The following is a 16,777-nucleotide window of genomic DNA, read 5'->3' as shown; positions in this document are numbered from 1 at the left end:
GTGGGGGGAGTGGAGAAGATCGCTGGTTTATAATGTGGTGGCTGCGCTTCTCCAACTTTGACATCCACAAACAAAATATTTTTCTTAAGCAGTAACCCGAACCCTATGGGGGTTTCATTCGCTTCGATAAGGTATCCGGGGTTTAGTGGCTTTTGGGGAGCTTAGCAAGCTAAGCTAAGAAACGTTAACAGTGTGTTGTGAACTACTTTGACAACATTTTCTATTTTGGGTACACTATCCGCTATGAGTTCGTCAGAAGCACATGCGTCTGAAAATCATGCCCAAGAAGAAATCATCACCACTGGAGGAGACAACAAGCTCGTAAGTAGAAAGATCTACTGTGTCGAAAATCAGTCACTTGAAAGGCAAACCAAAAACTGGTTTGTACCATAAAAACGATTTACAATGGCTCGATGTCAGGTGTGGACGTTTGGTTTAGGCTACATATTTAAAAGGAAAACCCTTGAACAATATATGTTAGTTACGACAATTTTATCTAGCAAATGTAAACCATTTAACACACTTGCTCCCTACATTGAAGGACTCTGCCATATGCTCGGGAAGCAGCAGTGAAATCAAGAGCCGCGCTGTGGTCAAGTACTGCGCCGCCCCGCCTCCCAGCACGTATGCCTTGCTGCAGGAGAAGACCGACCTCAAATTGCCCCCTGCCAACTGGCTGAGAGAAAACCCCCAGCTGGGCACTGCTGGCACCACTGTGTTGGATTCGAGCAGCAAGGGGAAGCCGTTTTCAAGGTAGCTACTGGGATTTTGGCCAGGTAGTTTTGAGGAGTTCGATTAGTGATCGCTACCTTTTCTGTACCATAGACCGGTTTAATGTCGGAAATTATGTCTCCACCCGTCTCAATAAAAACATTTAATGATCAAAATAATGATAATGATGATAATAACCGTAGCACGGAGGCGCAGTGGTTAGCGAGTGTGCGGCACAGGGCGGAGGTCATGAGATCGAACCTCTTATGTGGAGTTTGCATGTTCTCCCCGTGCTTGTGTGGGTTTCCTCCCACATTCCAAAAACATGTCAGGTTACTTGGCCGGTCCAAATTGTCCCTAGGTGTGAATGAGCGAGCGAATTGTCTGTCCCTGTGTGCTCTGCGACTGGCTGGCAACCTGTTCAGGGTGTCCCCTGCCCACTGCCCTAAGATGGCTGGGATGGGCTCCAGCACTCCTGTGACCCTACTGAGGATAAGCGGTGCAGATAATGGATGGATGGGTAGTAACTGTAAATCCATGGTACAATTTTGTAGAATATTTAGGTGACCTTGTAACATCGCATCAACATGACATTAAATGGGCAACTTTGCGGCAATTCAGTCAGGGTTTATAAGCGTGCTTGAAATCCTTGAAAATGCTTGTATTTTAATGTTGTGTTTTTCCACGATTAAAACGTTCCTGAATTTTGGGTGAAGTGTTTGTAAATGCTTGAAATCGATGCCTTCTTTTACAACAAGGTTTGCTAAAAAATGACACCAACTCTGCTCTCTGGTGGCTTAGCTCTGCCATTGCATTTCTTCTCTCGCGATAGATAGCAGCTGACATTAGTTTGTATGGCATTGTCCTATGAAGTGTCATCACCTTTGATGGAAAAAAAATATCATATGTCTTGATAAATGCACTAGCAAGATTAAGAGTTGTATGTGTAATTGTTAGACATATTTTTGGCTCTGCAAAATACTTTCTTCACACCGGATTTTATTATTTTAATAGTACTGGAGAAATTGAAACCTTGGCTTTGAAAGTACTTAAAAGAGCTTGAATTTGGTCATAAAAAGGTAAATGAACCCGTCACTGCAACACATTGTGATCGCTAGCATTAAGTTTTACGCAACATGCTACGTCAAGTCTCCTATCAAGTAGTCAAAAATACAAACCCAGCAAATAAACCTTCCGAAAAGTGTTTTGGTGTTGTGTTGTCTCCGTGTGCTGCCAGTCGTTTTCTTGACATAAGGATTCCATGCATCCTCAAACTGCAATGATTGATTTTTGTTTCATTGCCAAATGTTTTTATGACTGAAAATTTACTCGTCTATTGTGGACATGTTTAGGAAAACCTTTGTAACAGGACATAGGGGGAATGCAGTTAACCATTCTACATTCTAATTGGCCATAAGTTCAGAAGTTTGGTTTGCTTCATCCCTCGCTGTATCTTCCACAGACGGAGATCCTAGTTTCCAATGGGACAGCTGCACTAACCAAGAGGCAACGTACCCCACCTGTGCAAAAACCTGTCTGGCTTTAGCACGCTACCCCGAGTGCCAGATTTACCGTAGCAGTAGCAGTGTCGATAGAACAATGATAAGCTCAAAATAATGGAACTTTTTTTTTTTTTGTCCTGTGCGGCCGAGTGATTGGGGACCCGTGGGCTACATTAATAAACTCTGAAGTGAACAGTGGTTGGTTTAGTTAATTGCGTTCTCAAATGTTTTGCTTCACTACTTGTCCTAGTGGCTGTAAATACCTAAGTAACTTGTACCAATGTAATGAGAGCTTTTATCTAACCTGTTTCAAATTCTTTTTGTGTCAGTTTTGGAATGGCATACGAATTTATTGACTGCATCGGCGACGATGTGGACGTTGTATCAGATTCAGAGGTTCGTGGACCCAAACCCACCTTTTCATTTGTGCTTCTTTAAAAATGCGATTCATGAATGCTAACTGCCCTCCTCTACAGAACATCAAGAAGCTGTTGAAAATTCCTTACAGTAAGTCACATGTCAGCATGGCCGTCCACAGAGTAGGTCGCACACTACTTTTGGATGAGCTGGACATGCAAGAACTCTTCATGAGATCTTCACAGGTACTACTGTTAGTTTCTCATTGGACCCTTTGAATGGCTGTCATCCTTGTGATTGTTTTGTATGACTCTATGGAAATTATAATTTTGCCAATGCAACGGCAAGGAAGAAAATGGTCTAATCAAAAATAAATATATTTTAGACAGGAGACTGGACATGGTTAAAGGACTTTTACCAGCGGCTGATGGATCAGAAGTGGCAGAGGAAAAAAAAGAGCAAAGAACATTGGTATCAAAAAGCCATTCTTTCCAAGTTCCTTTACTACAGGTAGGTTCCTGAAATTAACCCCCCACCCCCTCCCAATAAGATGATTGTTCCATTTTTATTTTCCCAGTATCAACGGCGATTGTGCTGCCGAGCCAGTCGAAGACAACCTGAATGAAGAGGAGGGATCCGGGTCACAAGATTTTGGCTCGTCCTGGCCCACCACCTTTACCAGCTCGGACGCAGAAGAGACTGCTTGTAAACAGGTAGATTAAAGTTGATTAACATCAATAAATAATGTTTCAGAAATTAGGTGGAATGTTGCTTGTTATCACAGCACCACCACACAAAGGCCCTTCATTCACTTCATCATAGTTGCTCGCATCCAAGGAACTGCAAGATGACCGCAGAGCACTAAAAGAAGCTTCAAACCGCGCACTTCAATATAGTTGTTACATTGCAACAAGTAGCCTCAAGGGCGACTGGGCAGTTGATTATTAAACGTTGTTCAATTTGTTTGTTTATATTTGTTTACGACTTGTTCAAAAAGTTTGTTCTAATGAATCTATAAATATGTTTGTGGTAGTAGAAATCCTTCACACAAAACTTACACAGTCTTGACCAATTAAGCCTTTGGAGGATTTTTGTTTAGCCAATATTATCTCTTAAAGTTAACACATTACAACATAAGACAAACATATTTTTCTCAGTCACCGAATATTATTTTTTAAAATGTTTTAGGAATGTGGCCCAATGGACAGCAAATTCGCTCTTGGGCAGGTGACATCGACGTCCCAGGAGCAAAACCTCCTGGCGCTCTTTAACGAAGGCGAAAACGACCAGGTAACTCAAATCAAACTTTGTGATTGTGCTTTTACCAGACAGCTCAAAACCTGCCTTGTACTTCGTAGGGTTTGAGGAACAACTTTGTGAGAAACATCATGTGGACCTTTGAGGACATTCATATGTTGGTGGGCTCTAACATGCCAATTTTTGGAGGGGGTCGCTATCCTGCCGTCAGCCTTAAACTAAGGTTGGAATTTGGAGATGAATGTTGGTCAAAGGGCAGCGCAGTAGATAGTACTTTGTTCTGAGATTAGTTAATCTCTATCTAGAGTCTTTTGATAAAAGCATGTAAACAACAAGCATAAATGGCTAATATCTATCAAATTTGAGACAAATATTCACATTAAGTTTAGCCAATTGCAAGAATATTTTTATATGAAGCTGCTGCAGCTTCACTTCCTAACTCCATGTGTGTTTTATTTTCCAGGGACAACAATAAACCTATCAATATCCTGACAGGTATTGACTACTGGCTGGACAATCTGATGTGCAATGTCCCCGAACTGGTCATGTGCTTTCATGTTAATGGCATTGTACAGGTAAAATCCGCTTTTTGCTGTGCTCGGATGATTTTTGTATTTTTTTATTCACTCATATCAATCTACGGTCTAGAAATATGAAATGATAAAAACAGAGGACATCCCCCATCTGGAGAACTCAACGTTTTCCACGAGGGTCGTGAAAGACATTGCTCAGAACATCCTTTCTTTCCTGAAATCCAACTGCACCAAAGAGGGTCACACTTACTGGCTTTTCAAAGGTATCAGAAGAGAAAATCATGATCAAATACAGTATGTGGTCAAATTTTTTAATATTTCCCTCATATATCGTTAGCTAGCGGGAGTGACATCGTCAAGCTTTACGACCTTACCACTCTTTGTGAGGAGGCTGAAGAGGAGAAGAGCCACAATCCCTTCACGCTCCCTGTGGCTGTGTTGCTTTACAAGTAAGTGTATTTCATCATTTGTTCAAAATTGGTGGTAAACCTAAGTAATGTCTTCTGCCACAGAGTGGCGTGCAACCTGATGATAAAGGCGAGTGAAAACAAAAAGCATTACGGCACAATCCGAACTCTTCTTTTGAACTGCGTCAAACTTCTGGATCAGGACAGGCATCCCCAGGTAAATCTTGCATTGTTTCATCATCAGGTATGCCACCATTCTAGTAAAGTGGGAGAAAACATGGTTTCGTAAGATACTTACTGTGACAATCATTTGCTAATAAAGCCACAGATGCCCCCACACATTAAAGCAACTATTCTCCCATTGATAAGTTTACTCTTTAGTAGACGCCAAAATAAAGAGAGAATACATCTATGGATTTTGAACTTGCAAGGACAGGGAGAGAAGGCTTCAGAGAAAAAAGTCAAACCTGTTTGACAGGTTCTCCTCTGAGACCTTTGTTATTCACATATTTTTAAGGTCACATAAAACAGATCAGCCATTAGGGCTGTGGAAATCAAAGATCAGCAATATTGTATGGCCAATAGTCACATTGATGTAGATGGTGCATAATAATCAAGATAACAAACTACAGTGTGAATTATTAATGAAAACGACAGACATTGAGCCAAAATAACGAACAACTGTGTGTAAAAATAATCGACAGAATAACCAACAGCCCTGGCATCTTCAGCAAACTTTTTCAGGTGTCCAACAGTAAAAACACAATACATTATAAACCGTTCATTCCCCCTTTTCATATAGAAGCACATAAATAAAACAAAAATCAATTCTTTATTGTAACATACTGTACAATAAATGATTTACTTAACAATCCTTAAAAATCATTGTAGAATACAGCTCGAGGAAAAAATAAAACTGACAGTATTGAAATGACCAAAATATAAACAATACGTTTTTCAATGTACTTTTTACTTGCATGTGCCTTGGCCGCTTGAGGACAGTGCAATACAGACATTACTACCTCAGCAAATCAATTTAAAGTAAAAACATTTTTCACAAACAATACAAATATCACTGTCAGAAAAGTTTTACTATATCTTAATGTATTTAGTATGAATAGCAAGTAGCATGTCATCATGATTTTCTATCTTGCCTATATATTGCATTTTACTGTTCTCAACAACGAGCAAAATAAAGTCGTGTGGCAGTTTAGTTACCTTGTCTTTAATGTTTTGACATTGACAGGAAACGAAACGGGTTTGGTATTAGAGTATATAGTTTAAATACTATCACTGCCATTTATGGGTAAATACATCTAATTACATTTTTTTGCTGCCCTGGTAATAAGTTAAAAACAAAAATCGCTAACCAATTTAGTTACTGGACAAAGATATTTCTTTCAAATACACAAATAAGCCACAATCTTGTCTTCACTACCCATGCAGATCATTGCCTCAGCCCACTACATGCTGTCGGAGCTTTTCCAACTTGATGAGCCTCAGGAAGAAGATGACGACTCGAGCGAGTCCTTCCAGGCTTGCAGCTCGGAGGACAGCTACAGTAATGATGAGCGCGAAGAGGAAGACCAGGACCTGGAGGAAGAGAGCGATGACAGTAACTCAGAGACAAATAGCCGCATGCAGAATGACAGTAAAGCTGTGGCTGTCATCCGCTCTGTTGGAGAATTGTCTGTGCCAGAAAAATACAAATCCACCCAACTCATCCGAGTCAGTTTATTTTATTTTATTAAATGTCACTGCCATTTACTTAAATGTTTTATGAGTCAATATAATGTTATTTTTTTGTCTCTGTAGCCAGGTTGCACTTTCCCTGTTTCACATGACAAGGAGGAGCGATGCAGGCATGTTCTCAACTACGTTCTCAAGGCAAGTCGGATATACGCATTTTCTTCAACTAAAACAAAACCCTGAAAAACGTCTATTGTCTAGTAGATGTAGCGACAGGTCAGTTAAAATGCAAGTATTTTCTATGACTAAATAGAAAATAAGTTTATTTTAATTTTAAATATATAACCAATATTTTGGAAATGTTAAATTAAATGAAGTAGGATTGCGGTACCAGGGACGAATGTCATTTTCATTGTGCATTTCATATGCTAGTACTGTGCCTTAAAATAGTGACAATTAGATAAAACCTAATGTCTTTTTGTATTTTATCTATATAGCTGGTTCTCCAGAGGTAATGACTGGGTACTCTTGCAGCTGCAACTCAAGTTTGATTCTTGTTGCATCCAATGTTTTGCTTTTGTGGTCAGCAATTTTTTTTGACCAGTCAAACATTGCTCAAATACGGTAATATACTACCGTAAAACTGTGTGTTTGATGCGCACCCAAACTTTAAGTTCTTCTTTAGGTAAAAAAAATGCAGGTTATGCATAAATAAATACAATAAGTGCTATTTTTGCATGTTAATTGACTCCAAATGGGCCCATAACCCTGCACAGGGCCTCAAGGCTGTAGATGGCAGCATCAAGCAGGAGAGTGACCTCCCAGCAGTGGACCCCAATACCCCCATACCTCTCAAGTACGAAGACGGAAGTGACACCAAGAAAGGAGGCGTGGAGAAAGGCATCTCTTCTCTACTTGAAAGAGGTCACCATCTTACCTAGCAATACCCGTAAAGCTGGCAATGTAATGTAATCTTATGGATCTAAATCGAACATGCTCTTTATTAGTGGGACCCTCGCAGGCAGACCAAAAGCTTCCAACACGTTCGGGCATGATTCGCGGTACATGGCAGCACCAGATGAAGCTCCAACTCTTCCTCAAAGCCTCCAAGGCGTACTATGTGCTGTCCAATGCCGCCACTAACTTGCTAAAATATGGCAGAGCGTTGCGCTACATAAAACTGTCTTTGCAAAGTTATGGTAAGATTTGTAACCAAACTGCCACAAACCTTTCCTTGTGATTTTGCTGTTACTCATCTCATCTTTTTGTGTCCCGTGCAGATGCCTATTGCACCATCGGAGGTGCGGTACACCCTCACGTGCTTGTGTTCCACAGTCACTGCCTCTCTCTTTGTGGGGACATTCAGTTGATGCTAGCCCAAAATCCAAACAACAGAGCAGCATACCAAGAAGAATACAGCTACCAGACTAAAGAGGACCAGGAAATCTTGCACAGCCTTCACAGGGAGAGCAGCTGTCAAGGTTCTAAAGAGTCACAGTATAAATACAGTGGTACCTCTTCTTATGAGCTTAATTCCTTCCAAGATCGCGCGAGTAGCTCGGATTGCCCGTCGACCGAGCAAATTTTCCTGATATGAAATAATTTAAAACTGATTGTCCATTCTCGAAAAATCCACGTCAACTCTAAATACCTAATAATAAAAGACATTTTACTGATTACTAAAACACATTCAAATAGAAATTTAACATAACATAAATAAGCTTCTATTAACTGAATAAATGAGGGAGTCACCATAACAAAAGTGTTTGCGTGGTGCGGTTGTGTGAAAGAAGTAGGGGATGGGAGCAGTGACAGCGCACGACTTTTGATAATACGCAAGACTGAACACTAAAAATTAAAATTACTGTAACTTTAAATTAACATACACACAACTGCTTTTACAGCATACTGTTTTTATATTCTTTATTTTATTTTGATGAAGCAAAGCGCTGCAAAACATTCCATGGATTTTTAACCTGCACTTGCTGCTTCTTCATGCCAAACAACAGTCATCTTCTTCAATTTCTCAAACCACTCATTGCAATCCATTCTGGTTGGACTTACGCTGCCTCAAGTTCTAGGTCTTTGTCAATGAATGAATGAATAAAAACTTTATTTCGAACATTAGAAAATAAAAACAGGACAAAAACAATGACTCAACAACAAAAATAATGTAACCATAACATGTTCAAAAAGAGGTAGTAAGAAATAGACGCTTATTTTTCCTACCCCTTCATCTTCCCTGTTAATTACATTTTACAGATAGATCCTCTCATGTGTCCAAATATAACAAAATCTCACGGATATACATATTACATAGGTCGGATATCAATAATTACAATAATAACAATAGTCATATGTTATATGCCAATCATCGTAGTACCCATCTTTTAATGTTATAATGCTACTATTAACTAAATATCATTGAGACACCAATGAAAATAACAACAATAGCAATAATAACAGCTATTATATAATAATAGTAACAGTAACAACTAGGTTAACTTTAGTTTTAAAGCATCCATTTGCTATGCAATATTTCCAATCTTTAGTATTACTATACCCCATTTTCTTATCTGTATTCTGCCAGTAATGTTTTTTTTTTGTATTTAAATTTCAACACATGAATATTTGGATATTGTCAGTAGACAACAACGACTGCTCTTCGTGTTGTCGTCTACTGCTAGCTCCTTGTTGCGTATCCTCAATAACAACTCTCTCCATGTCATCATGAATAGTTCACAATTTAAAAAAAACAGTCACATCCCTGGTTAGTTTTAAAAACTTGATGACATTTCTGTTTTAATATCCTACAAATAGGATATGTTGACCAATCGTACTTCTTAGCTAGGTCACTTAAACGAACGCTATGATTTTCTATAATTTCTTGCTTCTTTTCATTGCATCTTTTCCTCAGAAAACACCCTCCAATTTCCCTTTCCAGAATTAATGTACAGGGTCACAATACGATAAAAACAAATGTTCTGCGAATACAAAAAAGTGGGCAGGCTCAGATGCTGATGGTGGGAAGCGCATGTGCTAATTTGACCAGATGATGCTGGCGATGAGCTGTCTTGAGCGTTAGCCTCTGTTACTGCTCCTATTTTGGATTTACCCTTGTATATAGTGCAAGATTTTTGTTCCAAGAAAACCCGCCTTTAAAAATTCTCGTGTTATGAGGCGCTCTTATAAACAGGTACCACTGTCGTTTTTAAATTGCTCCCAAATCATGTCTGTAAATTGACACATTTCCAATTCTACCACTCAAGCCTTCAACATGGCTACCGACCTGGCTATGGATCCCGAGTACCAGCTGTTTGTTAGCAGTAAGTGTTACGAGGCCGCTTACGAGCTGCTCGGCTCGCATGCCTTGAAGGGGGAGGCGTCAGATCAGTTGGCTCAGGTGCTCAAGCGGCTCGGGAACATCCGCAATGAGATGGGCGTGTACTACATGAACCAAGCGGCGGCCATGCAGACGGACCAAGGTGCGAGCGCTAACATGTAAACTGATGATGTTCGGGTTTCTAATCAGCAGCTGTCTTCTGCAGTCAAGACGTCCGTGTCTGCCGCCGAGCAGGAGATTTGGAAAAAGAGCTTTGCTTACTTCGAAGAGGGCATGAAGAACTTTGAGGCCATCGGGGACAGCACCAACCGAGCGCTGCTGCTGTGTAACACGGGCAAGCTGATGAGGATCTGTGCCCAGGCCCACTCGGGTGTCTCCACGGATGACAGCAGAGGGGAATTCTCCCCTCAGGAGGCGCTCTACTACCACAAGGTGGCACTCTATGCGTTGATCTGGTTTGATTACCGTTGCATCCGATGTTATGCATTTGTATCCAATTGTGATCTCTAATATATTACAGCTCATCAATCAATGCATACATTTATCATTAAACCCCAATCTTTACTGTAATTTCAATTCCATGCGCCTCATAGTCTGGTGCTCCTTAAGGTGCGGACACTTTTTTTATATAAGGGTCCTCAGGCTTTTCCCTTTCTGTACTATTTCTCGGCATATTCTAGTTTCCATTTCAGTGAAAGCATTGTCCAAATGTCGGCCTGGGTGTGATTTCTATTTTTTAGCTGCCCCACTGCTTATAAAGTCAAAATAAAACAAAAAACGTCTGTAGCAGTGGTTAGTTTCTCCAAACATTGGTGTCATACCAAATTGGCTCATTGTAATGTTTTTCCACGTGTGCAAAGATCCAAATAGATTATATGGACAAAAGAAAAAACGTGGTGACAGCAAAAAAGGGGTTCTTCCCCTGTTTGCTGTGTTAAGGTTTGATTTGTAAATGTTAAAGACTTACAAGTATGCAATACATTTTAGGTTCTAACGTTGAAGACAGGACTGTAAAAAGGACACCGTTTAAAAAAAATTATAATCTATTTCATTGTTTTGACTTTTGACGGTAAACATTTTTTTTTTGTTTTGTAATTTTCTTTTATTTAGGGTTTGTTGAATTGAAGCCACTTTATCTGTATTTGCCCCTCAGCTGAAGAACGATGTCACTCCTGAATGAACACCTTAAAGTCATCAAAATGTTTCACAATCTTATTTTTTCATACCAGGCCATAGATTACTACCTGCGTGCAATGAGGTCACTGTCATGTAGAGAGAACCACCAGCCAGTTTGGGACAGTGTGATTTGGGAGCTGTCCACCACATACTTCACACTGGCCACACTTCTGCAGGACTACGCACCACTTTCCAGGAAAGCTCCGGAGCAGGTATCATCTTACTTGAACTGATTCAAAACCGCAAACAATATGGTCTCAATAAGTGCTTACTCGTCAAGGTTGAGCGAGAGGTGACTGAGGCCATGATGAAATCGCTCAAGTACTGCGACCTGCACACCGAGTCAGCCCGCCAGCCGCTGTACCAGTATAGAGCGGCCACTATCCACCACCGATTGGCTTCCATGTACCACAGTTGCTTCCGAAATCAGGTGAGCAACATCCCCAGTAATCTGGTGAAATAAATAGAACGTTGTGAATAAGTGCACCCAAACCACTCATATCTATTTGGCTAATCTTAGGTAGTAGGGATTCCCCGATCACAATTTCCATTCTTTGATTTGAATTGAAATATATGCATATACCAAGTCTCAATCCGATTTCCCTGCAATTTTCTCTGCAATTCATGAGTGAAAAAAATCCAATCCATTTTTTAAAAATGCATAAAGAAATGTATATACAAACTTGTATGTGTATATTCGTGGCAAGCTCTTGGGCCCGTGCTTGTCTCTTGTCGCTTTTATTTTCCTTTTTTTTCTCCCCCTCGTGAAAGATATGCACGCTGTTTGGCGTACTTACTTTTACTCAAGCAATTATTTCGATAACTATTTTTTACTTCGACTTGAGTAATATTATTCTGAAGTAACAGTACTTTTACTTGAAAAACACACTTTGGCGCTGTGCGTACCGCTCACTTCGGTGTGTACCATGGCCCCAAAGTGCACAGTTGATTTGAGGGACTGAGCCCGAAGTAAACCCGAATGTGCACCTTGGCGCAGCACGTACTCAAGCCGAAGTGCGCAGTATGCACGGTGCCGAAATGCAGCTTTGGGTTTACTTTAGGCCCTTTTCATTAAATCAAGTTATTTGGTCGGGTTTATGCTGGTTCGGGCTTTAATACCCTCAAGCCGGGTCATGCTGGATTTTTTTTAAGGACAAATCTTACTCTTAGTGTATACAGTATGTAGTGTGTTGATTTATATTTGTACATAAAGGGACAAAGTATTCAAATATGTTTTAAACAGTCATAATTAATTTAAAATTGTGTATTATATACATTTGAGCATGCGCATTAAACACCTCAAAAATAATTTAGCCGAACTCTGAATTTCTTTGCACATAAATTGGTTTATGTAAAAAAAACCTTTGTGTGCTTTTAGATAAATAAGATGAATACAAAATAATTTACAAACTCACACTTTGATCTGAGCACACATTGATGTGCTGCTAAGTTACTTTTTGAAGTGTGCCAAATATTTAGTGGGTGAATAATTTAGTAACTAATTTTGTATTTATAAAAATTTGATTTTTGTTTTAATTTCTACTGTAAATTTCAACTTTTATTAAAACAAAATTAATTAGAAAAAATAAAGTCAAACTTTGTCTTCAAACTAAATTTGTTATCTAATTATTTTAACCTTACTTCCTCCTGAACAGACATTTATTAAAATGGAAATCTGCTGTCAATTACTGATGAAGAATAATTTTGCAGGTACTCTGATGTTCACAGTAAGACATGAATAGAGACTACGTAACAGCTTGCTTTTTGCAAAAACTTTCATTATCAAGTGATTCTCCTCAATAGAATAAATTTAAGCAATCTCCTGATGCACACCAGACAAGGTCAAAGGGCCCACGAGTGTGCTGCAGCATCATGTTTCTACCATACTTGTCTGTTATCAGGTGGGGGATGAGCGTTTGAGGAAGCACCACCGGAGTTTGGCGGAGCTCCACTACAGTAAGGCCGTGTCTTTGTTCCTCAGCCTCAAAGACGCACCGTGTGAACTTCTCCGAGCATTACTGGAGCGGGTGGCCTTCGCCGAGTTCACTATGGCAGGTGCGTTCCCCAGCAAGCTGCAGTATGGCCGCCGGATCACGGTTGTTTAAAATACTTGCCTCTTTGTATTTTGTGTGTCGCCGCAGCTCAGAACAGCAGCATGGCCAAGCAGAAGAGTCTGATGACAGCTTTGGAGATCATTGCGGAAACCAGCAACGCCTTTCAAATCATTCATAGAGAACTGCTTGAGGAGCAGAAGGAGGTGGGTGGCCTGACCACTTGGTTTTCTTCTGAGGAAGTGGGGAAATAATATAAAAAATGATTTAACTTTGTCTGCAGCCATATCCGTTAGAAGACCACCACCACATCGATCTAAATCTTATGCCTTATCCGAAAAAACGTAGCAACAGGTAGAAAGCCCACTCTACTTTGTTGTGGTTCTCCGCCACCTATCTGTTTGTTCTGGAATTCATATACGGACTTTTATGAAGCCAAATACATTTTAAGCCTTTGGCTTCAACCAGTTGCCCATTTCTTAATTTCCCGGTGATTTGATCATTTTGGGTTGTTTAGTTACCATAATTATTCACCCATATTACCTCCAGCTTAAAACCATAAACAAACCTATGCTAGGTAAGTGGAATTCCCAGAAATAGTATCCACAAAGTTAATCCATGAAGAAGTACAATGCTATTGTTGACAAGTTGTGTCAACGCTAGTGCCTTTTATTATTATTATTATTGTTATTATTATTTAAAGGAACACTAATATTTGACCACAATATGTCGCTGTATTGTGTAGTGCAACCGAAAACAAGTGCTACGAAGCACAAAGAAGAGAACAAACTACGGAGAAGATTGTTTTTTGTGGGTACCTATAGCAGCAAGATGGCGAATAATCATGTCAGCTAACTTTAGGTGAGCATCATTTAATGTAAAATAATACAAATTTATCAACCTAATTTATTTTAAAGAAATGGTCGTCCATATGATAGTCCGTGTATACCTGCTTTTTAAATCAACATTGATTTTTAAATTGATGTTTTTTCGAATGTCTTTACCAGTAGAGGTTGCAAAATAAACGCTATGTCCCTTTTAAGTGGAGCATATCATTCTAGCTGGTGCAAATGTAACTGGGTAAAGACTGTTGCTTCAAACATACAGTCCAAAGCTCACACTAATTGTTTATTTAATTTCCCGTACTTGCCCCATATTCAATACTTTTAAATTGTTGACATTATTATCATGAAATTAAATATTAGAACCTCTTTTTTTATTTAAGCAAGACAAAAGCATTTACATTCACAAAACTCCATCATAGCCCAAACAAATTGTTAGGATTGGTATATTGTGTTTGGGGTTTCAAATGCTTTTAAAATGTATTTTAAAATGACGGTGCACTCACGTGTAACGCACACTCCTAATTCATTTGAAATAGGAATCACATTGTGCTTTTCTAGGCTCAAACTAAACATTATAAGAGGTAACCATTGAACATGTCTTGCTATAATTAAAATGATTTATTGTGTGTGTAAATTCTGCATACAATACATTTACAATGTATCTATGTAATGTCCTTCAAGATACCGTAATACAGCTTTGCTTACCTTTTGGGTTTTGAATTGTTAGAGGCACCACACTCAGGTAGTGGGTAAAAATGATATTCTGTCAAAGGTTGGTTGTCATGCTGTAAGAATCTCCTACCCCAGTGTTTTTCAACCAGTGTGCCGGGGCACACTAGTGTGCCGTGAGACCTTGTCTAGTGTGCCCAATTTGATCTTTCCAAAAAAAATCAGGCCATCAATCAGTATTTTTGCTTTCTTAAGACGAGGAACTGTAATAGTCATCCATATCAGTAGGTGGCAGTAGATTTTTATACACTTTTTATATACAAATTATCTGCTCCTGAGGTAGCACAGTGCATTTAATAACTTAATTTGTTTAACAAAGCGGTTTAAGATTGCACTATAAAAAATAAAAACATAAATAAAGCACATCATTCTTTTATTGTTTTAAGTATTATTTTCTTCTTTTTATATTCTAATCATCTGCTCATGAGGTAGTACAGTGAAATATTTGACATAACTTAATTTTCTAACATTTTCGACGGACGGTTTGCCTCGCAACTTTTTTATAAATAAAGGTGTACCTTGGTTCAAAAAGTGTTGAAAAACGCTGTCCTACCCAACCATGCTTATTGCTTGCATTTTATTGTAATGCTCACCGTCTGCAGTAGAGAGCGCTGTCATTAATCTTATCTCTTGGGTCTCATGTAATGTTCAGGAAAGGGATGGTGAATCTGCGGGTTTCCCAGCATCAGGACTGAACCTCCAAGAGGTGATCAAGCTCAGCTCTCTTTTTGAGTCGCGCTTCTCAGATTTGCTCCTTCAGCTCATCAAACTCATGACAAAAAACAAACGCAAACCCAGGTGAGGACGATGAAAGATACCACTTACTTTTTCCCGTGTGGAGCGCCTGACATTTCGTTGGCTTGCAGCAAAACGGACGAAGAGATTCTGCAAAGCTACAAGAACATTTACTCCAAGCTGCTTCGATGCGACAAGGACATGCCATTGCAAGCCAGAGTTCTCCTCTACACTGAACTGTTACAGAAGCTTACTCCTGATGCTGCCGGAAACAAAGCAGATGTGCCATCATGACAGCACATTTATAAGGTACTACTATAAATAGACTGAGAAGCTATTTGCACCCTTTTCAAAGTGGTTGTTTTAAGTTCTATAAGTATGGACTTTCCACATGTAAAGATTGTTTTGTAAATTTAGCTCTGCAGGTTCCGGAAAAAGAGAAACGGTGTGCATGAATGTGTATGAATTGTGTTTTAAATTGTATAGCTACCTTTGCTCCCGATTTATTTTGACAGAACTAAATGTTGAACATGAAAGAAATTATGAAAGTGTAACATTTTGATTTTCAAATGGAATTATTCAAACGTCGCACCGTTTTCATGGCTGCAATGGCCACTCGGGAGAGTCCTGCAGTGCCAAAATGTAAGAAAAAGAATCGACAGACAATAATGGTTATTCATTTTTAAATCCGGCGTCATTATTAGTTCACTTACTATTTTTGAATTCTATTAATTTCAAGACGTTACATCACATTTTTTGTAAAGATGTACTTTAAATTCATTTTATTGATTTTATTTTCAAACATTTTTTTTTTTGAACAAAGGAATCCATTACATTGCTATCTCTGCCTCTTGTAGATTGATTTACAAAAGGATGACCCCTGCTTTCAATCAATATTCTGAAATAAGAAGGCCATTGTGGAGAAGAGAATTTATTTTTCAATAAAACCATAGAAATTAATTTGACATTATGACAAAATGTTAAATATTTCAACATTATTTATTGGAATGAAATGTTGAATTCATGGGTTTTAACAAATACTAAGTAGATATTCCATTGCAAATCCGTTTTAAAAATGAATAACTGTATCGCTTAATCGCCTGTTATTTAGAAAAAGGTTTTATTTTTAAAATTCATTTTTATTTATTGCATTTTTACCCTTTTGGGCTTCTATAACTAAGTAGCAGTGGAAGTTAAGCTCTAATAGACAACTCCGCTGATACTACTAGGGGTTTCCCTTTGTAACCATTTCTGTAAACCGGTTTTTGGTTATATGCGACAAACAAATTGTATTTATTTAAAAGGAAAGAAAATCTGTATTAAGCAACTCTGAACAGTCCAGAATATTCTGAAAGGAAACTTTGCTCTCACTCTGTGGCTCCTTCTGAATAAACTTAAATTGATCTATAAAAGGGATTTTGAATTGGAACCCATTCATTAAA

General features: G+C 38.9%; 1 protein-coding gene across 1 annotated transcript; it reads left to right on the top strand.

The window, feature by feature from the left end:
- Positions 1–16,749, top strand: edrf1 (erythroid differentiation regulatory factor 1). The gene is made up of 25 exons (XM_088351974.1): positions 1–321; positions 542–753; positions 2,543–2,609; positions 2,690–2,815; positions 2,956–3,080; positions 3,148–3,283; positions 3,759–3,860; positions 3,929–4,050; positions 4,291–4,402; positions 4,476–4,623; positions 4,698–4,809; positions 4,873–4,984; positions 6,214–6,495; positions 6,583–6,654; positions 7,233–7,380; positions 7,464–7,655; positions 7,737–7,937; positions 9,726–9,941; positions 10,005–10,231; positions 11,029–11,187; positions 11,256–11,405; positions 12,877–13,030; positions 13,117–13,232; positions 15,253–15,398; positions 15,467–16,749. Exons 1-25 carry the CDS (start codon positions 244–246, stop codon positions 15,627–15,629), a joined length of 3,678 nt encoding a protein of 1,225 aa, XP_088208100.1. The 5' UTR covers positions 1–243; the 3' UTR covers positions 15,630–16,749.
- The last annotated feature ends 28 nt before the right edge of the window (positions 16,750–16,777 follow it).

Source organism: Urocampus carinirostris, chromosome 13 (genome assembly GCF_059441175.1).
Source record: "Urocampus carinirostris isolate Australia breed hairy pipefish chromosome 13, RoL_Ucar_1.0, whole genome shotgun sequence".
Taxonomy (NCBI): domain Eukaryota; kingdom Metazoa; phylum Chordata; class Actinopteri; order Syngnathiformes; family Syngnathidae; genus Urocampus; species Urocampus carinirostris.
The sequence above is the reverse complement of the archived record's forward strand: the minus strand, read 5'-3'. Positions and strand labels throughout refer to the sequence as shown.

Bases quoted from the DNA above. Each gene is read 5' to 3' on its own strand.
- edrf1 (XM_088351974.1), top strand. From the start codon at position 244: ATGAGTTCGTCAGAAGCACATGCGTCTGAAAATCATGCCCAAGAAGAA. The intron at 6,496-6,582 runs GTCAGTTTATTT...TTGTCTCTGTAG, and splicing joins AATCCACCCAACTCATCCGA to CCAGGTTGCACTTTCCCTGT. The intron at 11,188-11,255 runs GTATCATCTTAC...TTACTCGTCAAG, and splicing joins CCAGGAAAGCTCCGGAGCAG to GTTGAGCGAGAGGTGACTGA.